Consider the following 26,028-nt stretch of genomic DNA (forward strand, 5'->3'; position numbering starts at 1 on the left):
CCAATACAATAGATTGGAGTTATATTAACGCATATATATCCTAACACAATTACAAACATTTTCCAATTGCTTAAAAAAAAACCTATTTTGCAACGTGTTATTAGTTATGGATAGTAAAAAAGGAATATGAATTGCAGGCCCAACCCCACATACACATGCATCTCGAAATCATTGCCCATGTCAGAAGAAAAAAACCAAAATGTAAGTTCCTACAGAAATATAACACATTTTAGTGGGTGCATGTATAAATCTAAGGCGCCAGAATAATACCAGAGAAATACCGGAAACCATCGGACTTCCCTTCAAATTAAAAGCATAAAAATAATGTGTTTTTTTTTCATCAGGTTGATTCGACTCTGGTGTAATATTTATCCACGATTTATCTGAAGACTGGTCTTCAAGTTATGCTTGTGACTAATACATATAATTCACCTCATATTCCGCATAAAATAGCCCTATATTTGTATCCAGACTGAAAAAATGCCACATTTTATAATGAGTCTTTTATTTTTTAAACCTCCGTCCGGAAGTACATCGTGTATTGCTGATTGCCTTGACTCTTGTGGTCCACGCTCCGTTCGTGCAGACAGCCGAGGGAAGTATTTATTAACATTAACGCGACCGCCGAGCAGGTCCGAGTCTCCGTCCGGATCCCTCATAATGCACGGGGGCAAGAGAGGACTGGTGGCTCCGCAGAACACTTTCCTGGAAAACATCGTCCGGCGCTCCAGCGGTGAGTTTTACTGTGAAAGAGGAGAACAAGAATGAATGCGTGTTGACTTGGCACGTCAATCAAAGGTAGGGATGCACGGGATGCTGAAGTATAATAATAATGTTATTTTTGTGTTATTAAATGGGAAGCTGCAGCAACTAAGGTTTTCTTGTCATTTCCAATGTTTTTATTCACTATATAAAAATGAAATATATGCGTACTGACGAGTTATGCAATTCATCCCATGTCCAAATTCCTTGGATTACTTAACTAAAATCAGTATAATGGTCTTTTATTATGATACCCTAAAGACAAATACCGATTATTATTTTATAATTAGCTATGGAAACAATATGGTTTACTGGTTTAACATGATGATTTAATGGCTACTCTTTCTAATAAAAATGTTCTTCATTTCTAATTAATTCTGCTGGATTCCTTTTTAAATTTCCTTTAGGGGATGTGTGATGTGATTTGTGTTTATGGGGACTCAATTGCACTGGATATTCTATCTCTTGTAGTGCCTACATCCCATCATATATAAATTATATAATTGTCTTTTTTATATTTGTTGTTTATATTTCAAAAGTGAATACGGTCATTAAAAAACAACAACTTTTGGATTGACATTCTGCATTGCAGCTCATAGCTCCCCCCACTGTAGTGATGCTGAGTCTGTGTGTGCAATTAATGCTTTTCATCAGCCATTTATGTACAGATGAATTGAAGAATGTCAGCCAAACGTTGAAGAAAGATAATGCAACATGAATGAAATGTCTCACCCCTGTAGTGTATTTTAGTTTGTAATCTGAAATTCTTGACTGTCTCAGACCCTCGAACACTGCAAACGGCTGCATAGTGAACGCATTGATTACAACATAAACTCCCCCCGACTCTCAGGCATTAAGTTAAAGATGAACCTGCTTTAAGCTGGCTGTAAATTTGAAAGAATGTCCTCAGTGTTTTCTCTTGCAGCTCCTCATCAATATTTAATCAACATTAAGGGCGGACTATAAACATTTTATCAACAACTATTTCCGCACAGTGACTCGTCTGATTACCACTATTTACTGCTGCTTGAAATATAAATGATCTTGTATTATATATGCGTATTAAATTATTTTTTGGGAGATAATATATAATATTTCAATAACTGCAATATTGCTAGTAAAAATGCTTTATATGCAACATTTATAGGGGATGGTAAATAAAAAACAACCAAAACTTCAAAATATCAGATGACTTACACAGCAAAATTCCATGAGTTTCAACGAGGTTGCAGTTGCATAACTCAAATTGTGATGAAGGATGCCCAGGCTTTCACTGACAAAACCCCCCCAAAGGTTGAACAGGTTCAGTCTGTAGGTGTTCTTGGCTGGTTTTGTTTCAGTCTGCTGTTTTTTTTTTATTTATTGTATTTCGTTGCAGAAACCAGCTTCCTTTTGGGAAATGCACAGATCGTGGACTGGCCCGTCGTCTACAGCAACGATGGATTCTGCAAGCTGTCTGGATACCACAGAGCCGAAGTCATGCACAGAAGTAGCTCGTGCAAGTAAGATGTGTTCTGTTGTTTAATGGCCCGACTGAGAGTTCACACTCATATTGCATCTTTTTCATATTGAATCTCAGCTCCAGCACCGCATGTGTACCTTTGTTTAGTGAGCAGAGATACTTTAAATTTCACCACAAAGGCTTATTTTCATCCCTTTGATACCCTAAAATCCAATCTGATCTTTATATACATGAAAATAGATCTCAGAAGCTAATTATGGAAGTGGTAAAAGTGGTTAAAGCAAAAGAAAAAAATATTAAATCCCCTTTGTATCCCTAGTAATGCTCATCTTTTATCTTCTGCCTTTCTTTCTGACAAAAACAAAAAAGCTTTTTGGTATTTTTCATCTTATTGTGCAGCTTCATGTATGGTGACCTGACTGACAGGAAGACTATCGACAAAATCAGACAGACCTTCGACAACTATGAGTCCCATTTCTACGAGGTGCTGCTCTATACAAAGAACAGTAAGTATCACCATTGATCCCAATATCTTTTTACCAAATTGTGTTTGTCCATCACCATTTGTGCTCTCTCACCGTTTCCTGCAGGAACACCGATATGGCTCTACATGCAGGTGGCTCCGATCAGAAACGAGAACAACAAGGTGGTGCTTTTCCTCTGTACCTTCAGAGACATCACGCTTTTCAAACAGCCCATTGAGGAAGATGACGCAACCAAAGGTGAGACGGTTGATATTTTTGTATTGAAACGTTTGTTTCCTGGTTTGTAACGACTATCATGGACCCATGTTTGTGTGTCTTAAAGTATTTTATCCACGAAGAAAATGAACATTTGATCGCTATTGGCGATATTAAGAAGTGTTCCACATTGTAACATTTAAAGTGGGGCTGATTTTGTATGAAAATTCGTATTCCTGCTGTGTGCCTGCATAAAACAGCCTTTTGTTTTGTCCGTGAGCAGGATGGACCAAGTTTGCCAGACTGACGCGAGCACTGACTAACAATCGCAATCTGGTGCAGCAGTTAGCGCCGCTGAGCAAGGCCGAGGTCAGCCACAAGCCGTCCAGACTGGCCGAGGTGAGCAGCGTCCAGGTCGAAAAAGAACACCTCAAGCTAAATCAAGAAAGGCCATTAAATATAGAAGAGCTGGAGTCTTTTCAAAGATTAAGTTGCACAACTAAGTATTTATGACGAGAGTTCGTTAATGCGCCGTTTAATATTCCCTCTCAATGAAAGGCGCTCCAGCTGGGATCAGACATCCTCCCTCAGTACAAACAGGAGACCCCCAAGACCCCACCACACATCATCCTCCACTACTGCACCTTCAAGACCACCTGGGACTGGGTCATCCTCATCCTCACCTTCTACACCGCCATCATGGTGCCCTACAACGTCTCCTTCAAGACCAAGCAGAACAACTTGGCGTGGCTGGTGCTGGACAGCGTCGTGGACGTCATCTTCCTCATCGACATCGTGCTCAACTTCCACACCACCTTCGTGGGTCCCGCCGGGGAGGTGATTTCAGACGCCAAGCTCATACGGATGAATTACCTGAAGACGTGGTTCGTCATCGACCTGCTGTCCTGTCTGCCCTACGACATCATCAATGCCTTTGAACACGTGAACGAGGTGAGCGAATTTGTGTTGTTTTATCGCTGAAAATGAATTTTAGGACTTGAATCTGAATATCAACATGAAAACCTGTCTGTTTCTACAAAAGGATGCCGTCACGTCTGCTTCTCAAGCGAGTCATCTTCGCGAGACTTCAATTTTCCACCGGAATAACACGCGAACGGAAGACTCTCTGCTGCCAGTAAGGACATCCATGTTGATTTTCTTATAAAGCTGCTATGATTATAGTTTTTTTTTATATTAAAATGGATCAAATGACTGCATGTCATGTTAAAGTAGTCAAACAAATCAATTAATCTGGCTATTTTTTGAATAATTAATTAAACATTTGCTTGATCAAATGTCAAAAACCCATTAGAAATTCCCCAAACGTATGTGGACATATTTAATTACTCGATATGTGCCATAAAAACATACACTTGCTGATTAATTTGACTCCCATCTCTCGTCGTAGGGTCTCAGCAGCCTGTTCAGCTCCCTGAAGGTGATCCGCCTGCTCCGGTTGGGCCGGGTGGCTCGGAAGCTGGACCACTACCTGGAGTACGGAGCGGCCGTCCTGGTCCTGCTGGTGTGCGTCTTCGGTCTGGTGGCCCACTGGCTGGCCTGCATCTGGTACAGCATCGGGGACTACGAGGTCATCGACGAGACCACCAACACCATTAAGACGGACAGCTGGCTCTACCAGTTGGCCCTGAGCATCGGGACCCCTTACCGCTACAACACCAGCGGTACCGGACAGTGGGAGGGGGGTCCCAACAAGGACACGCTCTACATCTCGTCCCTCTACTTCACCATGACGAGTCTCACCACCATCGGGTTCGGCAACATCGCTCCGGCCACCGACGGAGAGAAGATCTTCTCTGTGGCGATGATGATGGTGGGCTGTAAGTACTCATTTTTATGTCTCTCTATTTTGTAAATACACTTGAAACTACATTAAAATCACTTATTATAAAACAATGAGTCTGTTGGAGCTGATATTATATAAATAGTATCATATTACTGGTCTTGGTGGTTAATGGAGCAGGAAATGGAGTCACACAGCCGTCTAATACACCCCCACAAGCTCTTTCTATCACACGAACGCACATTTAAAACAGCCTCCAATTAACACAAGGCCTCCAATAATTGCAGCGTTCTACCAATCTTAGACAAAGAGCAAAAAACCCTAAATGTATCAATTGCCAGTGGACAGTTTGTGGAGAGAAATCCAAGTGAGGCCTTTCAGAACAGCTTAAATCAAAGCGATGGCTGTTTTTCTACTTCAATGGACATACAGTACAACCTTGACAGTCTAAATCAATCCGAATAGAGGACAAAAGAACAGCAGCTCCACTGTTGTTTCAGTGGCAGACAGTATGAAGGCAATGTGTGCTGAAACACACGCAATAAAAATAATAAAGCCGGCATCAGAGTGATGATTGTCGCCACTATAAAACCTCAGTGATGTAACAATAACTGTCTAAATGACACGCTCGACTGACAGATGCCACTTCCTACATACACCGGTTCAGACACTGTTATTTTAGCTGCTATTGGCGTTGAACTGATGCTGAAGGCAGTGGGATGTTCTACATTTAACACTGTAGCTGCGTTGAAACTTCGTCTGACAACAACAGCTGCAGTATTAGCCACTTTCCAGTCTCCCCATCCCTCTACAGCAGATCATACAGACGTCCTTTGATGCCCATTCTGTTCCATTCATGCGTTCATCCAATCATAACGTGCCGGCACAACCTTGCAGGAGCCGGAAGACAGTCTGGATGCGTTTACTCGCGTGCTAGTCAGGTTCATGTGCTCCACAGCCCAGCTGCTTGTCTGCCAGTTGCCACTAAAGCAACATATGGTGAAAACGTGCTCCTGCACAGATGCACAGTCAGACTCGAGCTCCGCATCATCAACACATAGCTGGTTCTTACTGATAAACATGTGGTGAAGCAGAGATCAACGTTGTCGGATCATCTTATGGACTTCAACAAAAACAAAGTTGATCTTATTTATTGTTATTTATGATTTGTTTATTATTTATTTTAATTTATTTATCTCAGTTTTTTACATCAACAAAGTTGATCTTATTTATTTTTAATCGAATTTATTTTAATTTATTATTTGTTTATTATTTATTTAAATGTATATATATATTTTATATTATATATAATGATTTTAATTTATTTATCTCAGTTTTTTTTTTTTTTTTACATTTTTTCAGTTGTATTATATTTCAATTTAAAGGCAATCCACTGTTAAAAACCATTTATTTTTTCCAATAAATGCATGTTTACAAAAATCACTCGTGTTAAATACCGGTAGTCGTGATCTCAATATTGACCAAAATAACCGTGATTATGATTTTTGACATAATCGAGCAGCCCCATTTAACAGGTTATTTTGTATATAATCTGTTCAGATTAATTACACTCAGTAATTCACAGGCTCTCTTCACGTCGGTCGGGTTATTCACATTTAGCTGCAGCCTTCTCTGTTTGAACCACGGGGAGGGTTTGGGACTCGGCTTTGTCGATAATAAAACGTGACATGTTCAGCACCCATCACAGTCTGCTCTATGGAGGTCTGTCTGAAGTTTGGACATCGTTACCCTCTATCAGAAAAAAACACCGTCTTTTGTGTTAATTATTCAGGCCCACTTCTCTGCATTGATGCCTCATGAAATATATACAGGGCACACAACTATATTCATGCAGTAAACTGATGTAAACTGTGATGTTGAGTCCAAGTAAAAGCCATTATCTCTGAAAGGTTTTACTTGTAAATTGACAACAACCACAATACTAAAGACTTTAGCATGTTGCACAATACTACTGGCTTATAAGCAATCCTCACTGTCTTCCAGTGTCATATTTCGACACTAAAAACTTGTAATTTATGTAATTTAGGGAGTGGTGAACATTAAATTCATCCAAACTCTCCTACCCCAAATGTTTCATTCACAAAAAAAAGTGTTTTGATTCCATGAAATCTAAAAGAAACCCTCATTTAAATAACATCTTCATAAAAATAGAAATCTATTTTTATGCAAGTGTCTGTATTATTTCCATCCCCCACTGTAGTTACAGTAATAGCTTCACCTCCAGTGTCACTGCCTCCACTGTCAGCCTTTGCTTACAGTTCCTCAGTCACGACTCGCCTTCCTCGGCCAACCTTTGGCCCACTCCTCGAAAACAGCATGGAAAGTGATGCAATCAGAGCAGTGGAGGGAAACGCAGGCCGACAGCCACGCTTCAAGGTCTGCACTTCCAAAACCCCAACGCCCATTATTCTGGTGGTGTTTTCCGATCACGAAGATCCCTCGGTCACACTGATGCGTCGGGTTCAATTACGGCCAATAACTCTCCCGCTACGGATACAGTAATTATGTGGGAGGAAATAGAGGAAGGGGAGTTTGCCTGCAGGCTGGAGTGTAGTAAAAAGGACAATGAGCCATCACGTTGGATATGTATCCTAACCTCTGTGATCCTGCTGTGGCGACCGAAGACAACGCTTTCCTCTTGAGTGGGTAAAACCTCACGATAAGAGATCCTGACTGACTCTTCGAGGTCACTGCAGCACAGAACTCTCACCGCGGATATGTGCATTATGAATTACATTAGAAACGCTCAATCCACCACGCGCTGATACAGAAAACCCCAATGCAAATTCAGATTGCATAGTTGTGTTTTCTCCTGTCACAAGGAGAGAATTATTATTATTATTATTAATATTATTTTTATTATTATTATTGTTTGTCAGGCTTTAGAGAGTTAAAAATGCAATTGATTTACCCTTTAATTATGATTTAATTAAGGTATTTTGCAATAGGATTTTGATGGAAACAATAATAAAAATGGATTGTAACATATTAGGGTCTGGGGAAGGTTTTTTTCTTTTGTTTTTTTTGGGCTGCCGGTAGGATTCGAACCCGAGGCCGCTGCAGTGAGGACTTGAGGATAAAATAACATTGTGTTTTATATTCATCTATAGTAATGGGATAGTCCATTTTTTGAATCTTGAGGGAAAACAAATGGATAAGTAGTTATAAAAAGTGGCATTTTTATCAATCAATCAATCAATCATTTATTTGTCATTGTCATAAATAACAATGAAATTCCGTTGGAGCATACAACCTTACATAGTGAAAAGTGCATAGTGCAAAAAATGGAACATATAGGTTTATGGGTTCCAATAAACATATTTTAAGAGGTAAAATAATGTGATAATCATCACCTTACATGCATATAATCCATTAAACTATCTTAATATGTTACAATCCTTTGATGTGTAAACTCCTTAATTTGCACAAATTGAAAAATAATGATGCTTTTTCAATTACAAGGAATACATGGAATGTTTTCTGTAAAAACACATTCTTTGTGCCACTTGAATGTCCTACATTTCAGACCGAACCAAACGTGAGCTCCTAGACTAAACCATATTATTCCTTCTCATGTTGTGGAATAAATCAGCCCTGCACGTCTGGCTGCTTGGTAACCGACGTTGCTCTCCATCTTTTGTTTCAGCGCTGCTCTACGCCACCATCTTTGGAAATGTCACCACCATCTTCCAGCAGATGTACACCAACACAAACCGCTACCACGAGATGCTCAACAACGTGCGCGACTTCCTGAAGCTTTATCAGGTTCCCAAAGGTCTGAGTGAGAGGGTCATGGACTTCATCGTCTCCACCTGGGCCATGTCTAAGGGCATTGACACAGATAAGGTATTAGTAGTAGTATTAGTAGGAGGAGGAGTTATATATATATACACTCTAAAAGGCTCAACAACATATTTTACTCATAATGTACCCGATATAATTAACGTGTTATTAGATGGAAATAAGTTTATTCTTCTAGAATGATCACAATGCACTGATTGGATGGGGGTTTGAAGTGCACACGTGTGCTTTAAGTCCAAAGTTAAACTGACACCTGCCGTGTTGCCGCCACGTTAAAGAGTAAGAACGCTATCACTTTAAACGGTTGACAGGTGGATAACAACAAACCTCGAAGGTCACAGCAGATCACTGAGTTCACTTGCTGGCAGACATATAGTCATATATAAGTATCAGTAGATATTTAGCTGAGCTACAGCCAAAGTAAGAGGAGATGAATACTTTATAATGAAATAGAAAACACAGAAGAAGGTGTGATGATGTATATTTATAATACAAGCCCATATTTATTATAGATAAGGTTACTGCATAGTAGTTGGGTTTTTTAAACCTTTTTAAAATGACTTGTTTTCCTCCTCAAAGAGCACCAGAAATATTCCTGGAGTCATTATTTTTCTCGACGACAAAAACGACTTCAATAGTCGCTTTGATATCTGGCCTAAAACATCTTAATGCATCCATTTTCCTTAAAAGGAACAATGCGTAGCAATAAGTGAAATCCACTGGCATACATTTAATATAACATTACATAATAAGTATGTATAAGAATAGTTGTGTTTTCGTTACTTTAGAATGAGCTGTTTATAGAATGCACTATGCAAAAGTCAGTGGGTTTTGATGCAATATGATGCACAACTGTTCCGATATCTCACCATCTCTCTCAGGTTCTCTCAATCTGTCCCAAAGACATGCGGGCGGACATTTGCGTCCACCTCAACAGGCAGGTGTTCAACGACCACCCGGCGTTTCGCCTGGCGAGCGACGGCTGCCTGCGCTCCCTGGCCGTGGAGTTTCAGACCACGCACTGTGCACCCGGTGACCTCATCTTCCACGTCGGAGAGAGCGTCGACACCCTCTGCTTCGTCGCCTCCGGCTCCCTAGAAGTCATCCAGGACGACGAGGTCATCGTCATTCTAGGTAATCTCATGCAATATTATGACACGGGACCGGGTCAAGTTTTATCTGTCCCCGTTGGGAGATAAAACCAGTGCAAAGGTCGTCTCTGTGCAAAGATTCATTGGCCACGAGATGTTCAATTCAAGGCTTTCTGCCTGATAAAAGACAGTGATCATGTCCGACTCCGTCCAGGTAAAGGCGACGTGTTCGGGGACGTGTTCTGGAAGGAGACCACGCAGGCCCGGGCTTGTGCCAACGTCCGAGCTTTGACTTACTGCGATCTGCACGTCATCAGGAGAGACGCTCTGATGAGGGTGCTGGAGTTTTACACGGCCTTCGCCAACACGTTCTCCCGCAACCTCATCCTCACATGCAACCTGAGAAAACGGGTAAAAACACAACAATGTAATGGACAATGTTTGTCTGTTGTCTTTCTGGTTAGGTTCCTGCATAAAACACATTGGTTTCTTTCAGGGACACTTCTTGGTTATTGTTAGAAAGTAGCCTGCAAGTGGGCCAGTCATCCCAAACCAAATGAATGGTGCAGCCATAGAAAAAAAAGATGGAGTCTTGGGTTTGAATTGCTCAGTGTAAACACATTAAGCTTTTATACAGAATGAAGGATGTTGTCGGACACTGTGGGAGAACACGATTTCAACAAATATTAAGCTACATGTGAGAGTTCATCCAATCATCAATGGCAAACCCACCACCTTCAAATAACACTCCCCAGGAAACGATAACATTTCAGACGGCAAAGAGCAAATCACAAAACCGTAGCGAGAAACTAGCAAGGAACAGTCGTTCTGAGTTCAAATAGACTCTGATGAATATTTGATAAACCTTCTCCAGGATACACATATTAGTCCCATTAAGCCATTGAGATGTACTGCTTTCCACTCCTCATGGTTAGTCGCATATATATCTGTAATATTATCCTATGGGATGAACAGCACATTCATTCTTAATGAATATTCCCTTTATAGTCGATCTGGTGCACGTGACTCATTGGGTTCTTTGTTCTGGGCTGATTTATAACAAAATGGAGAGATTTCTGGTGTGCAGTCGATTTGATCAATTAGAATTTGCACTTTATGAAGAAAATTCATACATATATTTAGATTTATATAATCTCTGCATTCAAAGAAACAAGCAGGTTTGTATTTAAATATTTCAGCTTTGTACTTAAAAGTCCCAACTTTCAGTTTCCTACAGCTCCATAATAAGTGGTTTTATATAATAATACATAGGGAAATCATACGGTCAGTGAAGCGGCTCCAAATCTAAACAATTTCAAGGCAAATAGTGGCTTCACGTTGAAAGATTTATGTACGGTTCTTAAAATCTATTCAATGAAAACAAAGCCATCTATTATTCAGTTGAGCAGCTTTAGAAAATGTTTGTTATGTACTCGCTCAACATGCATGCATGTGCATCTAACTGCCTTATAAGGCCTTATAATCTATACAATCAGTGCCTGAAAGAAATGGCTCATGTGCATTCGCTGTTTTTTTATTGTTTTATCAGTTATGTGTTATATAGCAACATTTTCCTTTTTTTCCTTCTTTTTTTTTGCAGCTGATTTGACAGATTTATTTCTTACCAAAAGGGCCCTCGAGCTTAAGACCATGAACCGTGTTGGAGACTTCCAATAATAGGGATTCTCTCTCATCCTGTGGCTTTAAAGATACAATCTAATACGGATACGTTTGATGATGAGATCTTATTTTTAAATTTGTAGTGAAAATGATTTTAATTTGAACCGTTGATGAGCAGAGTGTTACCGTCAGTCTCTTCAACAATATAGATTTGCAAAGTCCAAGATGCTAAGATGATGTATCAGCTAACTTTCTTCCATCGCTCCATTACTTCCTTATTGCTCCATTAACGGGTCTCTTATGCATTTGCTGCTTTCACTTCTTTAATATTTCACAAGGTCTTTCAAGGGGCATTATAAATGTGCGCTACATTTCATCCACGTAGAGCTCTGTTGGAATTTAAATGTGCCCTCGGTGTGAATATCCCCTCATTCACAGTTTCTCCCTCTCGCAGATAATCTTCAGGAAGATTGCCGATGTGAAGCGCGAGCAGGAGCGTCAGAGGAGCGAGGTGACTCTCTCCATCCCCGAAGACCACCCGGTCCGCAAGCTGTTCCAGAGGTTCAGGCAGCAGAGAGACGCTCAAACACCGGGAGTGTCTCACACTTACTTTGATCGTAACTGTGTGCAGGTGGAGCCGCAGCACCACCATCACTCCGAATCAAACTCCTACACGCAGTGTCAGCCCGCATCTCCTCAGCAGCAGGAGAACGGCGCTGCCGTGCAGAATAATGCACCGTGTTCAGGAGGAGGAGGAGGAGGAGGAGGGAGCGCAGGCACGGCCTCGCCTCCACAAACGTTTATTCACACCGAGACGTCAGAGCAAAGCTGCACACAAGAGGCTGGGGAGTCCACAGATAGGCCTGGTGCAGAGATCCAGCTTTGTCCGAGGGTCAACAGCCCCGCACGGAGCAGTGGTGCAGCTGTGGGGGGAGCTGTAGGTGGCAATACCAGCAGCAGGGGTGCAAGAGGCTGGGCAAAGTTTAAAAACGCCGCTTCAGCTGCACTGCCGCCTCCTGCTGCTGCACCGTCGCCTCCTGCTGCTGCACTGTCGCCTCCTGCTGCTGCACCGTCACCTCCTGCTGCTGCACCATCACCTCCTGCTGCTGCACCATCACCTCCTGCTGCCGTGCCAGAAAAGAAGCCACAGAGAGCAGAGGAGTGGCCGAAAGGATCCCAGTCCTCAGAACAGTTAGCAGCCGCCAGCAAGAACCAGTATTTGGGGGAAGGTGCAGAGATGGGGAGCACAGAAGGGGGCAACGGTGCTGGAGAGGCAGGTGAAGAAACGAGCGCCCTGCACAAAACTGACTCCTGTGACAGTGGCATCACGAAGAGCGATCTACGCATCGACCGGGCCGGAGATTCAAGAAGCTCCTTTGAGAGGAGCCCGATGGAGAAGAGCCCGCTGGAGAGGAACCCGTTCGAGCACAGTCTCGGGGTCGACTCCCTCAAACACTCTTATGTTCAGCCGGTGTCCGAACAAGCGCTCCTTCAAGCGACGCTGCACGAGGCCAAGCTGGAGCTGAAGGGAGACATTCAGAAACTGAGCGGCCGCCTGTCGGTCCTCGAGACTCAGGTGGGGGAGATCCTCAGGCTGCTGTCGATAAAGAGGAGACTCTCACTGCCGCCGACTGCTTCCCCGAAGGCCAGAGGGAAACATCAAGACTCAGTCCCCGCCTCCATGCCGGTCACACCAAAAGCTGATGATGGGCCTTTTTGAATTTACTGATTAAAGAAACAAAACAAAAACACTGCCTGAATCTCTTAAATGTATGTAAGCACCAGTTTGCATGTCCTCCTGGACTCTGGCCTGCCAAAGAAATGTCTTCCATTAAACACCAGACTGCATGCAGAAATCCCTAGATGATGTCACTGCAGACACCCAGGGATTTTCTAATAGTCATTGAGCTGTGAGGCACTTTCATGGTCCTGTGTATACTGTATTTAACAATGCCAAAAAGAAACAGGAACATAAACATTGATCAAAAAAGACACGTATTACTATGAAATGGGTATTCAGAAGCGTCATAAAACGACATAGAGCTACGCGTGTCATGTACGATACTCTGATGATGGCCTTTGTTGCGACATCTGAGCTTGATGGGAGCTGAAGACACATTTTTGTGTTTAAGCCTTTTCCTCTGAAAACGCTTCCACCATGTCTTATATAAATGCTTCCCTTCAGTTACTGTATTAATTGTCAGGTAATATATGTGCCTTACAATAACAAAGCCTCATTCACAGTCATTTTAATGGCACACGATCAACTCTTTATGGTTTTTGAGCATATGGTTTAATAATAGAAATGTTAGCCATGTTTGAGTTTATTTAGAGGACAATGGAGGATTCATATCAGTCACTATGCACTCATTTTATGAAGCATTTAGAAACTCTTTAAATTGTGTTTGAGATTCATTCCCATGCATGTGAAATAGGAATAAGAATGCAATAACGGTGGCTTAATAATAGATTTTTTATTGTTAATTATTATGGAAGATGGGACTATCTTGACATTGTGAAAGCAAACTTACTGTACATTCCTTCATGACACTATGCTCAGGTTCATTTGCTCTTATGTTGAATTTCATTATTGGCTATTTGTAAGATTAAATAGTCATGCAATTTGTGTTTCAGAAGATTTTAAATGCTATGCAAATCTAAATGAACTTGCGCCGCTCTTTGTGATGGAAATGTTTGCATTTGTTTATTCTAGATTAGATAAAAAATATAACAACCATGGACCTGTACAAACAGCATGGTTACAGATTTTTGTTCAAGATGTTTTCCAACTTTCTGTGTGACTGTGAATCATTTCAGAGTGAACTGTGAGGATGTAAGCATGTGGCTGTTCATTGATTCAGTACGTCTGTTTTATAATACATGTATAAATTACATTGCATGCATTTGGAGAACATGTCAACAGTGAAATGAATAATGAAAACTGATGCCTGCTCACCATCTGTTGCTTCGTCTCCTCTGTTAAGGAAACAAAAAGTCAGTCTTTATGTAGATCAAAAGCATTGAATACTGCAACATGCAGAGCGGTTTTACTTTGTCCATCCCATAGAGTCAGAGCAGTTTTGTAAACATCAATGTTCATAATTTATTGTCACTTCTTTTCCTTATATCTTATTTTTTTAAGATTATTTTGATGTCACAGTAGACAACAAAGATGACAAAGAAGGTGCTAAAGTTTGAATGATATTCACTTTTGACAAGAGCAGACATCTTCACGTTTCAAAAATGTAAACATTCCTGTTTTCCTCATACTTAGTGCTGATGTGGAAATAGTAGCATATGCATAATAATAATAATTGCTATTTGACGAATAAAAAAAATATTTTTATTTCTGAAAAGCAAAATTCAGAGTTCTGTAAATACTGTTTTGCACTCATATGAATGCAAAGATACAGTATATTGAATGCTTATGCAGACTCTCGGACAGAAGGGGGCAGTAATGTCTTATTCTCTACACGTCAGAGTAAGCAGCTGCTGAGTTTGTGTTCAAATATATACTTATGAGCAAGAATTAAATTGAAAAAGACACCAAACCGTTTATGCATTCAAAGTATGTTTGCTGGTTAATGTTCTGCGACGTGTCGTCGAAGACTGAACTTACCCAAAAACAATGCTGTTTGTTTGGATGGCCTCAAACGTTCTGTTATCGATTAGTCAGACTGGCGACAGTTTGCTAGGCTAACAAATGTTAGGCTAATGTAGCTCTAATATTAGCTTCAGGAAACAACACAAGTATGACTTTTTAAAGCATCGCATGTATCTCAAAATAATGGAAAGAATAGAAAAAAATACATACTTTGTGTTGCGCTAAGCTGCCATGAAGAAAGACGAATTACGAAGAATTTACGGCAGCACTACTTGTCGTGAAACCAGCTCATTAGCATAGGCATCAGAAGGGGCGGCGCCTCTGTGACAGTCGGGACGCTGACCTACGTAGAAGTAAATATTATATTTCCACCACTTTTAAGGCGGTGTCTGCCGTTAGGAAGCGGTGTCTGCCGGCGGAACACGAGCGGTTTACCGGTCCGGGGATCCGCCGAACCACAGAGGTAAAACTTTACGCCACGTTTCCATCCGGGTTCCTCGAAGTTTGAGCCCCCAAGTAGAGAAAGTGTAAAAGCAGCGTTTTGCAGCAAAACTAGCAGCCTTGTTGCATTGCTTCATTGCTGCAGATAGAGATATATACTTTATGGGGGAGCTGGACATTTATTGGCTTTTCTTCGACCTTTGCTCTGAAAGAGAGATCAGTTAATTAATGAACGCGGTTTGATTCAGATGATGAATGTGTTTGGAGTGATGTCACCCACATGCATTTTACTACTCTTAAATCAGTGAGATCTGTTCTGAGGTGGTTTTCCTGACTACAGTATAGTGGCTATGAAACTACAATACCCAAAGTAGGGTTGAATGGAAATCTACAGTGGGACAGAATATGTACAGTTAGAGATACAGCAGGAAGCCTAATACATTATGAATCTTCTTAGAAATAATGCAGACTGATGCCCGATGAGGAATTTAGAATCTGTGAGGCTCATCGGGATGAAATGAAACATGCAGCAATAAAAATCAAGAGACTCCAGTCAATGGAATAAATGCCAGAAACACACAAACGAGGTCACAAAAATGAATTGACTGAAGAAAAGAAGATTAATAACAATTAGGTTCAATTTTAAGCATATTTACAATAAAAAAATTGCGTTACCTTTAAATTCCTTGGGACCCAACCAAAGGGAAGCACTAAGAGAGCACAAATAAATGAACATGAGGGATTTCCACAATAAGTAAGTCTTCCTTAATGAGAATAATCCAAGAAAAACATTTTAAATTCCTGATAAAATCCTATATCGTTCCATCTATAGTCTGCAGTCGGTCGAGGTGCCGTCATTAAAAATGACCTGATCTGTTGTTTCCCCTCCGTCAGGCTGCCTACACCAGAACGCCCCGACCTATTATTTTTAGATCGGCACTGAGATGGAGATGCAGCTTCCACCTCACGAGGGAGACGAGCTCTCGGTGGTCGACATGCACACGGGTGGGGAGCCTCTACGGATCATCCACGGCGGCTACCCGGAGGTCAAAGGTGACACCGTGCTGTCCAAGCGCCGTTATGTCCGGGAACATCTGGATCACCTCAGGAGGGTGCTGATGTACGAGCCGCGGGGACACTACGACATGTACGGAGCCCTGATCGTGGCCAGCGAGCTGCCCGGGGCCGACCTGGGTGTGCTGTTCATGCACAACGAGGGCTACAGCACCATGTGCGGTCACGCCGTCATCGCGCTGGGGCGCTTCGCCGTGGACTACAAGCTGGTGAAGGAACCACAGTCACCAGAGACTCAGGTGAATATTCACTGTCCGTGTGGTCTGGTGAAGGCCTTCGTGGAGTACTCCCACGGTAAAACAGGAGGAGTGAGGTTTCTCAGCGTGCCGGCATTTGCATTCGCAACAGGTAAGACGCTCACCCCAAAGAAATCATTTTTTATATTCTCCTGGTGTTACTAAAATACTTTTCACCAGACGTGACGGTGACGGTGGAGAAGTTTGGGGATGTAACGGTTGACATCAGCTATGGAGGAGCCTTCTACGCCTTTGTAGAAGCCCAGAGGTTTGGCCTGGATGTGACCAAGTCCAGGACTCGAGATCTGGTGGACGCGGCCACAGCGGTGACCGACGCTGTCAAATCTCAGGTAGGAGTTTCATGACGAACGGCTGACCGCCGATAATAAAACCTGTATTCTCAGTACTGATGCAGAAACATTGTATTTCTGAAACACAATCCGCTCTCATACAATTAACATCCATATACATTTTGGTGTTATTCTTTCCCAGGTGAAGTTACACCACCCAATCAGTGACGACCTGGCCTTCCTCTATGGCACCATCCTCACCGACGGCAAAGATAATTACTCCTCTGATCCCACCGCTAACATCTGTGTGTTCGCTGAAGCTCAGGTACTTTATGGACTCTGGTCTGTCGTAGGATCTTTGGGGAGAGCTGTTTGAAGCTTTAACTGGTCTTAACGTGTTCTCAGGTGGACCGGAGCCCCACTGGTTCTGGTGTTACAGCCCGAGTGGCTCTTCAGTATCACAAAGGTCTCATCCAGCTGGACCAGACCAGGACGTTCCAGAGCGGAGCCACTGGGTCCCAGTTCACAGGGAAAGCTGTCGAGGTACCAGAGTTTACCTTATTGTATTTAACTGGATTTATACGGCGAGCGGAAAACAATACAACTTACAAACTTCACATTTGTGATTTTCTCCTCAGGAGACCAAGTGTGGAGACTTCAGGGCTGTAGTGGTGGAAGTTGCTGGCAGAGCCTTTTACACCGGAGTCTCACGCTTTGTGCAGGAACCAGATGACAAGCTGACACATGGTTTTCTACTGAAATGAGCCTGGATTACAGGTTGTGTTATTACATTTCACAGAACAATCTCTAAGCTTTCTAAGAAGAATAGTGGAGCCGTAATAAACATTGTTAAAGAGATTCTCTCAACTTGATTATGGTCTGATTTACCTGAGCATTAAATAAATAAATAGCTTTTGCACCATTTTGTGTCTTGATTTCACTTTGTGTGAAATTATCCAAGACTGATCCTTTTGAGGGGGGTTCAGTCTGATGTCAGTAGCATTTACTGTCCACTAGATGGAGCTGCGAGCCTGGTAGCCACTACAGTCTTACTTCAGAAACACAAAACATTCTAACATCCTTTTTTTCTACGTCCATTATTCCTCTTCAGGGTTCGTAATGGTAATAAATGACCAACTTAAATGCCGCAAATACAAAAACGTCATCTGTTTTCTCCCATTTATTATCTTCAGGTCATTGTACAATGGAAGGCAATATTTAAATTATAAAAGTCCAATGAGTGGTGTTCGACACTGGATGGATTCACGCGGCAGAGGGGACAAATTAAAAGGTCTCGAAAATATCACATGTGCATCACGCAGAGTTTTAAAAATCAGGGTTTTGTTTTTGCGGCGTAAATCCAGCCAGTGTGTCCAGGAAACATATTTCATCTATTCAGTAAAAACATGAAGGAGGGCACACCCTTCAGGGGGGAAACAAATGTATTGCTGGGTATTGTTTTAATGGCATTTAGCATAGTAATTATGAATGTATATGTGCATGTGTATCAAGCACGCAACCTTATATATAGATATATGTCATCTAGGACACGAGTGTCCGCACTTGTCGAGACATTGCAGATTAGGCCCAGGCCTTTGAGAGTACCCACTCAACACTTAAAACAACAGCGTTAAGGCCAGCTCTTAACAGGAATAAGTTCAAATAAAACATACAGTGATCGGATATATAAATGCTGCACGTCAATAATGATGAATAGAAAAGAAAATTCGGTCAAAACCTCGTCTGTCTAGCAACGCGGCGTCTCAGTCCTGTGATGGTTTCTGAGAACAGCAGGAAGTCCAGATTCAGTCTTTTTTCTCCAAATGAACTCTGGGGGGCAACTCGGGTCGTGAAAGCAGCCTCTTCTCCATCTATGAAATCAGTCCGTACAAAATGGCCCCTTGTGTTTTTAATGGAATCATCGTTGGGATGGAGCATGGAGCCCGGATGGCGTCTGCTCGGTGCACCTCTCTCTCCGTGCATAGATCCTGACGTACAAAAACAGCACAGAATGGCTCCTATCAAAACAGGCGTGAGCGTCTCTCTACACCTGCAAGAAAACGCTTCTCTCCAGCTGGGGAAACATCCTGCTTTTGCACGACAACTTCTCCAAAACATTTCACTCGACCAAAACTGATCCTCCAGCGGGAATTATCGGATTTTGGTCGTTTAACAACAACTTTTGGCTTCTGCTCCGTTTTAAAAACCTCAATATCTGGATGAAAGGTCTGAACATGTTGTGCCGTCTGCGGCGATGATGCAAGGCCGAGCTGGGTGGGAGCGGAGGAGGGAGCGGAGGAATGTGCGTGTCAGTTCGACCCAGAGGGGGGGAAACTAATGAGGAGCAGGGGTGGGCGAGCGAAACAAGGATGATGACCTCAGCCCTGCTTTAGAAGTTGAGCTTCGTGACCGGTCGCTCTCTGCTCGCGTCCGTCGCCTGGCTGTTGATGCGCTTGCGGTTGCGCTTCATCTTGGACAAGTCCTTGTCGAACACCTCGCCCGACCGCAGCGCCGACACCAGGTCGTCGAACTCGCCGCCGTCGTCTTCGCCGTTCGCCTTCGCTTTCCGGTTCTTCCGCTCCTTCTCCCGCTGCTCTTTCAACTGGTGACAGAAATGATTGAATTTACTGTTTTACATTAACACGTTTCTTAAAGAGTTATAACATGTTGTAGCTGCTTCTCCTTGTTTCCAGTCTTTATGCTTTACATTTATATTCTAACATGATATCAAGCTTTTCATCTTAAACTTGGTAGAAAGCCAATAAATACATTCCCCAAAATGTTGAACTTTTCCTTTAAACAAGACTACGTTACTGTAAAAGCTTTTGCAGCAAAGCTGAATTCAACTTTTACTTTAAAAAAAAGTTTAAAAAGTTACATAGTCTCACTTTAACTCTGAATGAATTGAGTTTGTACAATATTTCCGGTCAAACTCCACAGTTATACAACATAATTGTGGATCATGTGAAACGGGGAGCGATCACACACCTGAGCTTCCATTTTGGCCCTGCGCTCCTCCTCCTCTTTGCGTTTTCGCATGTTCTCGTTCTCCTGCTGGGCCTCGGAGAACGACTGCAGGAACTGATCAAAGATACCGAAGAACTCATCCGGCTGCATCTTACTAGCGTCCTCGCCGAAGTGCTTTACTGCCCTCAGGAACTGTGGGACCAAAGGGAAACGGGGGCATTAGATTTACAGCGGGATCGAACCATGTTTTACTCAGTCTTTGACTGTTTTACAGGAGACTCGTTAGTTCTGGGCTCTTTGAAATCAGAGCGGGGGGGGGGGGACCAGTAGTCAGGCTTTGAAGCCCATGTTAACTCAGTTCTGACCGGTTACTGATAACAGCTGAGGCCAGGGACCGGAGCCAGAGCCCAAATTAAGACAACGTGTTTGTTGAGTGTTTTTCACAGTAAGTTAAAAAAGAGAACATCCAGATGTGAGGTCATGCTGAGAACATACACCTTCTAAATGCGTAGCGGTCTGTCCGTGACACGCAAATTCATTTAAATTTGTAATCTGTATTATTTCATTAATATGCACTGCATTGAGATGTGATATTTTTTTTTACTTCCTCACAATGCCACCGGGTTTTTGTGCCTAAAGTGTCTTTTTTTTCTTTTCATCTTGGCATTTATGCACTGAGACACACAAACCAGATGCACGGAGCTGTTTGAAGGGTCAGCGTGTTCTCCAGTCCAGAGGATCACAGTAAACACACTCAGATATTTCACTGTGGGACACTGTAAATGATTCACAGACACTAATGGCCGCCATGTGACCAGCTGAGCACTTGGGTCAATGTAACATAAAACATGCCCGGGGATAAAAGCGCTGCACCCATAAACGTGGGCAGACGCATAAATTTAACTTCAGGGTGTCGAGCCTGGAAAGGTGAGTGCGCTCAGGTTTCTGGTCATGAAAAGCCTAAAAAAATCCAGGTTTCACCTTTTGCTTTTCGACTACAAATTAGAGATAATTGGCTTCTAAATTCATAATGGAGTCCCACAGCAAAATGTAATGGTTGCATTCGATAAAAGCATTCAGAAAATAACACGTTAGGTTGATAACGGTGTAAATTAATGTCCGTCTCTGTTTTTTCCCTCTCGACCTGCACACATGGCAGTGAGCAGGCTGACCATTAAGGCATCGCTGGTGCTGCAGCAGGAAGCTCACCTCACTCCTGCTGTTAACTCTCTTACAAAAGGTGACTGGTGAGGTTAACAAGGCGTGGAGAAACATCTGCAGCCTGAGGTAAAGGGATGCAGGCCTTCAAGTTTCTACAACCCAATCGAGATGTCCACACTGTCCAATCATCAGTGCTTGAGTGCTTTATGCACACTTCACGTGCGTTTGTATATATATTATTTAAGCCGGAACCATCATGATCAGAGCAATGCAAAACGATTATACTATTATCTATTATTTTGCTTATTGAAGCTGTTTTGATAAATAAACAAGAAAATAGTGAATAAGTTATTTGACAACTACCTTTAATCTGGTAAAACAAGAGCCTGTAAGACGATTGTACATAATATGTTATCATGTTACTGTGATATGTTCCTGCAAAGTCCGAATTCGTATTGCACTGAATTTACAGCCACCAAGACGTACCAGTTCTTTTGCCTCGGCGAGCGAGTCCTCCACATCGGAGAAACTGAAGCTGGCCACGGTGATGAACTGACTCACCACCGACACAAACTTGTCGCCCAGCTCCTGCGGTCGCTTCTTCTGGTATTCCAGCTCCTGTGAGTGAAAGTTATCCAGGAGGGGAAAATTGTGACGAAGGGGACGGTAGACCTGCACTGATCATTTGTATAACAGACCAGGACATGAACGCGTTACGTCATAGATCTTTGTGACTCACACTCTCCACGCTTTTCAAGCCGCTGCGCAGGTTGCCGATATCTTTTTCCAGCTCAGTCATGCTGCAGAAAAAAGAAGAAAAGCACTGGTTTAATACAAGATGGAAACTAAGAGAGGAGCAGCTGCAGGTCAGGCAGCAGGTTCTCAGCAGCTCCACCTACTTGACTTTAGCGGCCTCTGAGAGACTATGCAGGTCCTCCTGGAACATCAGGACTTTGGGGTACTTCTTCTCCAGGATGGTGATCAGGTAGTGCAGCAGCGTGATGTTTCTGCAAACACAGACACAATAAGGCAGTGAATACGTCGAACTTGCTTTTTGTTACTTCTATTATGTACGTTCAGATACCCTTAAAAACCATATGGAGTTTCATTGATATCACATGTCCTGCTCCAGATGTGACTTTTGTATATTTCATGCCGTTCTTTTGTTACTGCCTGCAGGTTTTTGATGTATTAATGTTCTCTACTGACCCCTAAAACTATCAGTAGCTGCAACCATCTGTCAAGCGGACATGGATACCATTCCTTCAACCTGCACTGTGTGTACTTTTAAAGTTTCTGCAGCCTCAAAAACAGAATAAAAGTACTGAAAGTACATGCCCTGTCCTGAACAACACTGCTAATTCATTGTTTGATGTGCAATGATGGGATTTGATGTTTGTTTTAACTTGAAATGTTTTATGATGCCGTCTAAATAAATGATCCAATTGAAAAATGCTCTTACTTGTCGATGCTGGATTTGGTGTCGGCGATCTTGTTGAGTGAAGACACCTTGAAGCCGTAGGCGTTCCCCCTCTGACCCTTGTTCATGAAGTTTCCAAAGGCCAGCACCACCTCCAGCAGCTGCTTCAAGTTCCTGCTGTGTAAAACCTCCTTAGAGGCTCTGGTCAGAGCTGAGACAGGAAAACATAAAGACAACAAACGTTAATAGGTGATTAAAGGTGTCCGACTGAGTTAGCTTGGCAAATTTAAAAAAGGGAAAATATGACTACAGGGATGCTTCAAAAGGAGAATAGACTCATTCTTAACACAGATGTCTTTCCATGTTACAAAAATAAATAGAATACATATAATTTATAGCTGTTTATACAAAAACATGTTTGAGTTAATGCCATATGAAACCAGAGACTTTTCCCCACCTTCGACTTTGGGTTTGATCTCCGCTATCCTCTCTGCAAACTTCTTTTTGATGTATAAAGACTGCAGTCTCTGCTGGTAGTGGTTTATTCTGGACAGGGGGTGGAAAATGTGGGTCAGAGAAGAATACACACACACAGAGAAGAAATAATACATTATAAACAGGGAAATCCACCAATTTAGACAAAAGCCACAAGCGTGGTCATTGTGCTGAAGAGAAATAAAACAAGCCGTCTGTGTGCTCAATTGCACATATAACACTGTGGTAATGACGGATTTCTGCCAGTGTTTCTCGTTTCAGCCTATAAACCTCCGACTCTACAACTAATGAATACCACACTGACATCTGTCCTCTGGTCCATTTTGTACTCTGAGGAAACTCCAATGACCCAAACTGCAGTGGATATACTGTATAATTCTGCATTTAACCAACATGTACGTTTCTATTGTCACCAAACTGTAGGAACGTCAGTTAGTTTCTGATCTTTAACCGGTTTTTATGTATTTGTGCACTCAGTGGCCGAGTTGTGACACATTTCCTTTGTTCCTTTTATCTTACGGGACTTATTACATTACCGTTATTATATTACACACATGCAACACAATCAAGAGTGAGTCACACTTTCAGCCATTGTTCCCGGCTTAGTAGAAACCCATGTGTCATTTCACTTATCTGCCCTGACTGAGAGGAAACAATGGCTGCTGTTTGTCAGCCGATCTGAACTGCAGAGCGCCGCACTGACCTGAAAACCGTCGTGACTGAGGTCAGTGTCGGGTTCGTACAGAAATTAACAAAAAAACTAGCAGAGAAAATCCTTCCTTTACGGCTGAAGTACCTGCTCATCTCATAGAAGAAGCGGTCTGGTTTTGCCATCCGGTCGAGCTCGTGTTTGTGCTCCTCCAGGAGATCCACGTCACTCTTCTCCGGAACAAACTTCAGCAGCTGATGGAAGGAGAAAACTCATTTCATGTTTTTTGCGGCTTTGAAAACGTGGCTAAATGCTGAAGGTGGCGCTGAGAGGCTTCGAGCTGCTATTTTTAGTGCAATCACTAAATGAAAGCACATTTGCTTCATCCATCAGGCTGAAGCCTGGTGACGTACCTGCTCCAGCATGTCTTTGGGAAGGTCCTCCTGCTCGTCCATGGTTAGAATGGCTCTCTTCATCTCCTCATTAGAAAGCTTCAGCCTGCAGGACAAAACACATGCATTGCTTTAGTTACGTTCAGATCATTGAATTCATTTAGACAGATGAGAGATGGGCTGTTGAATAAAAAGCCCCGTCATACTGGAATAACTCGGGAGATTACATATTTTCATCACTTCAAGACATCTTTATTCGTTTACCTTTACCTTTAGTACTATAGACATAATTTTCTCTTTTTCCCCCTTTCAGTTTCCTGTATTTGACGCTTGTAATAAACAGCTACAGTATTGAATTTGTGGTTTGAGGTTGTGGGGGAGATGTAGTGTGTTTTTATGTTATTATATAATTTATTGGCTTAGCTTTTTTTATTGTCTCTTATTGACCTCATAAAAAAAGATTGTTTATCCTCACATTAAATTGAAAATAAAATGAATTTTAGATACACTGGAAATAATAATAATAATAATAATAATAATAATAATAATAATAATAATAATACATTACCACCTGTGCAGCATCACTAATGCTTTTTCTTTAGTGCTGTGATGCTGATGCAAACTCACCGCGAGAGGAGGATGTTGCAGTTTTGAGCTCGACGGCCATCGATGACCGACAGCTCCTTGACTTTTTTAGAGCTCAGCGTGTCGTCTTCTGCCTCTTTCTGTAAGCAAAGTGATGGAACGTCTTAAGAGTGAAATATGCTATTTTTAAACGTTGCACGAATCCATTTTTAGTTACGGTCACCCACAGATACACAACAAGAGAGATGACAACATGATCTAAAAATCCCAAACCAGAGCGTAAAACACAGAGGCTTTGAAGACAGTCACACAGGGATGCTGTCACATTTGTGAGTACATGCAAACTTGACACACAAATAAAAGCCACAGTCTCACAGAGCACAGATTCCATCGGACACAGATTAAGCAAGAAGGAACAATTGGACGTGACGTGTAATCCACAAATTCCAGACCGTATTTTTCTGTAAGTGCACTCACCTGTTTGCTGTTATTGATCATAAAGAAGTCCTAAAATGCAGGCAAGAAGCAGGGAAGATGTAAGCACTCATTAGAATAAGTAAAGCAGTTATGTGATTGCAGCCCATAAAAACACACACGGCAGATGAATCAAAGCTTGTTCGGCACTTAGACGAAGATGGATCCATCAGTAATTAAGTGAACAGCAGTGAGACGTAAGCTGGCGTTCAGTCAATCAATACGTGCTGACAGTTCACATGCTACGCAGGCACACACGAGATCAATCGGTCATACTTCTGGAGCTGATCGGTAATTCATTTTCAGCCTCGTCTGAAACATCTTATTACGTGTTAGACATGCTTCTTGATCTTTGATGAGACTCCTGCTTATTCTCTTCTATACAACTAGTAAGGACACTACTGATCCAGAAGATCTAGTCACTAAATTAACTGTAAGCTGAGAAGCACAAGAAGAAAAAGCAGATTCTGAGCAGTTCAAATGCATAAATGATCAAAACCACAAATCAAAAATACCAAAAACAGCATTCTGTTCCAAGCAAGGCGATCGAGAATTAAACTTTAGGAACACTTTCTATTAAACCCGTTGGAATATTCATGCATGGATTTCATATTTGTTTTCATTTTACTTAACAATGACCACTTATAATTCCATTATAATGTATTACAACAATGAGAATTATAATACACAATGAGCAGCAATCATTAAGTAGAATGATTGACTTTAAAAATCATAATAAAATGTTTTATAGTGTGGTATGATTATTGTTATAAATCACAGTGAATGTTTTATAAATCTAATTATAAGCAGATTAAATCATAAGTATGTTTATAATGCATTAAAGACATGAGCATCACAGAAGGTGTTACCAAAGGTTTTGCATCTAGTAAACTCCCAAATATATCCATCAACTGTAAGCTGACTTTAGTTTTTCTGATAATGAAGTGACCTTTATCCAACTTTGCTTGAGAAATCAAAAGTTGCAAAACAGAAGAAACTGTA

At 41.9% G+C, this 26,028-nt stretch overlaps 3 protein-coding genes across 6 annotated transcripts in view; 2 read left to right on the forward strand and 1 right to left on the reverse strand.

Annotated features, from left to right (window-relative positions):
* The first annotated feature begins 444 nt into the window (after nucleotides 1-444).
* Nucleotides 445-14,107, forward strand: LOC311026497 (voltage-gated delayed rectifier potassium channel KCNH5-like). Its single transcript, XM_084030094.1, has 11 exons — nucleotides 445-733; nucleotides 2,141-2,264; nucleotides 2,624-2,730; nucleotides 2,815-2,946; nucleotides 3,188-3,303; nucleotides 3,463-3,855; nucleotides 4,313-4,742; nucleotides 8,373-8,572; nucleotides 9,409-9,661; nucleotides 9,833-10,029; nucleotides 11,693-14,107. Exons 1-11 carry the CDS (start codon nucleotides 481-483, stop codon nucleotides 12,956-12,958), a joined length of 3,471 nt encoding a protein of 1,156 aa, XP_083886220.1. The 5' UTR covers nucleotides 445-480; the 3' UTR covers nucleotides 12,959-14,107.
* A 1,055-nt stretch (nucleotides 14,108-15,162) lies between these two features.
* l3hypdh (trans-L-3-hydroxyproline dehydratase) lies at nucleotides 15,163-17,805 on the forward strand. The gene is made up of 6 exons (XM_084030095.1): nucleotides 15,163-15,305; nucleotides 16,178-16,705; nucleotides 16,774-16,943; nucleotides 17,086-17,208; nucleotides 17,289-17,426; nucleotides 17,522-17,805. Exons 2-6 carry the CDS (start codon nucleotides 16,228-16,230, stop codon nucleotides 17,645-17,647), a joined length of 1,035 nt encoding a protein of 344 aa, XP_083886221.1. The 5' UTR covers nucleotides 15,163-15,305; nucleotides 16,178-16,227; the 3' UTR covers nucleotides 17,648-17,805.
* A 243-nt stretch (nucleotides 17,806-18,048) lies between these two features.
* daam1b (dishevelled associated activator of morphogenesis 1b) overlaps nucleotides 18,049-26,028 on the reverse strand; it is a 40,497-nt gene continuing 32,517 nt past the window's right edge. For 3 of the 4 annotated variants that reach the window (XM_084030013.1, XM_084030014.1, XM_084030012.1), the window contains exons 16-26: nucleotides 25,030-25,059; nucleotides 24,595-24,692; nucleotides 23,989-24,073; nucleotides 23,723-23,829; nucleotides 22,889-22,977; nucleotides 22,474-22,642; nucleotides 21,911-22,018; nucleotides 21,751-21,811; nucleotides 21,498-21,629; nucleotides 19,872-20,042; nucleotides 18,049-19,485 (exon numbers count right to left, since the gene is read on the reverse strand). In XM_084030013.1, the coding sequence (XP_083886139.1) occupies nucleotides 19,273-19,485; nucleotides 19,872-20,042; nucleotides 21,498-21,629; nucleotides 21,751-21,811; nucleotides 21,911-22,018; nucleotides 22,474-22,642; nucleotides 22,889-22,977; nucleotides 23,723-23,829; nucleotides 23,989-24,073; nucleotides 24,595-24,692; nucleotides 25,030-25,059 (1,263 nt within the window). In that variant the 3' untranslated portion in view covers nucleotides 18,049-19,272. The remainder of the gene's footprint in view (nucleotides 19,486-19,871; nucleotides 20,043-21,497; nucleotides 21,630-21,750; nucleotides 21,812-21,910; nucleotides 22,019-22,473; nucleotides 22,643-22,888; nucleotides 22,978-23,722; nucleotides 23,830-23,988; nucleotides 24,074-24,594; nucleotides 24,693-25,029; nucleotides 25,060-26,028) is intronic. The other variant, XM_084030015.1, reaches the window with a different exon arrangement.

The sequence above is a fragment of the Eutrigla gurnardus genome, assembly GCF_963514095.1.
Source record: "Eutrigla gurnardus genome assembly, chromosome: 16".
Classification (NCBI taxonomy): domain Eukaryota; kingdom Metazoa; phylum Chordata; class Actinopteri; order Perciformes; family Triglidae; genus Eutrigla; species Eutrigla gurnardus.

Bases quoted from the DNA above. Each gene is read 5' to 3' on its own strand.
- LOC311026497 (XM_084030094.1), top strand. From the start codon at position 481: ATGCCACATTTTATAATGAGTCTTTTATTTTTTAAACCTCCGTCCGGA. The intron at 2,265-2,623 runs GTAAGATGTGTT...CTTATTGTGCAG, and splicing joins CACAGAAGTAGCTCGTGCAA to CTTCATGTATGGTGACCTGA. The intron at 3,856-4,312 runs GTGAGCGAATTT...CTCTCGTCGTAG, and splicing joins CCTTTGAACACGTGAACGAG to GGTCTCAGCAGCCTGTTCAG.
- l3hypdh (XM_084030095.1), top strand. From the start codon at position 16,228: ATGGAGATGCAGCTTCCACCTCACGAGGGAGACGAGCTCTCGGTGGTC. The intron at 16,944-17,085 runs GTAGGAGTTTCA...ATTCTTTCCCAG, and splicing joins CCGACGCTGTCAAATCTCAG to GTGAAGTTACACCACCCAAT. The intron at 17,209-17,288 runs GTACTTTATGGA...ACGTGTTCTCAG, and splicing joins GTGTGTTCGCTGAAGCTCAG to GTGGACCGGAGCCCCACTGG.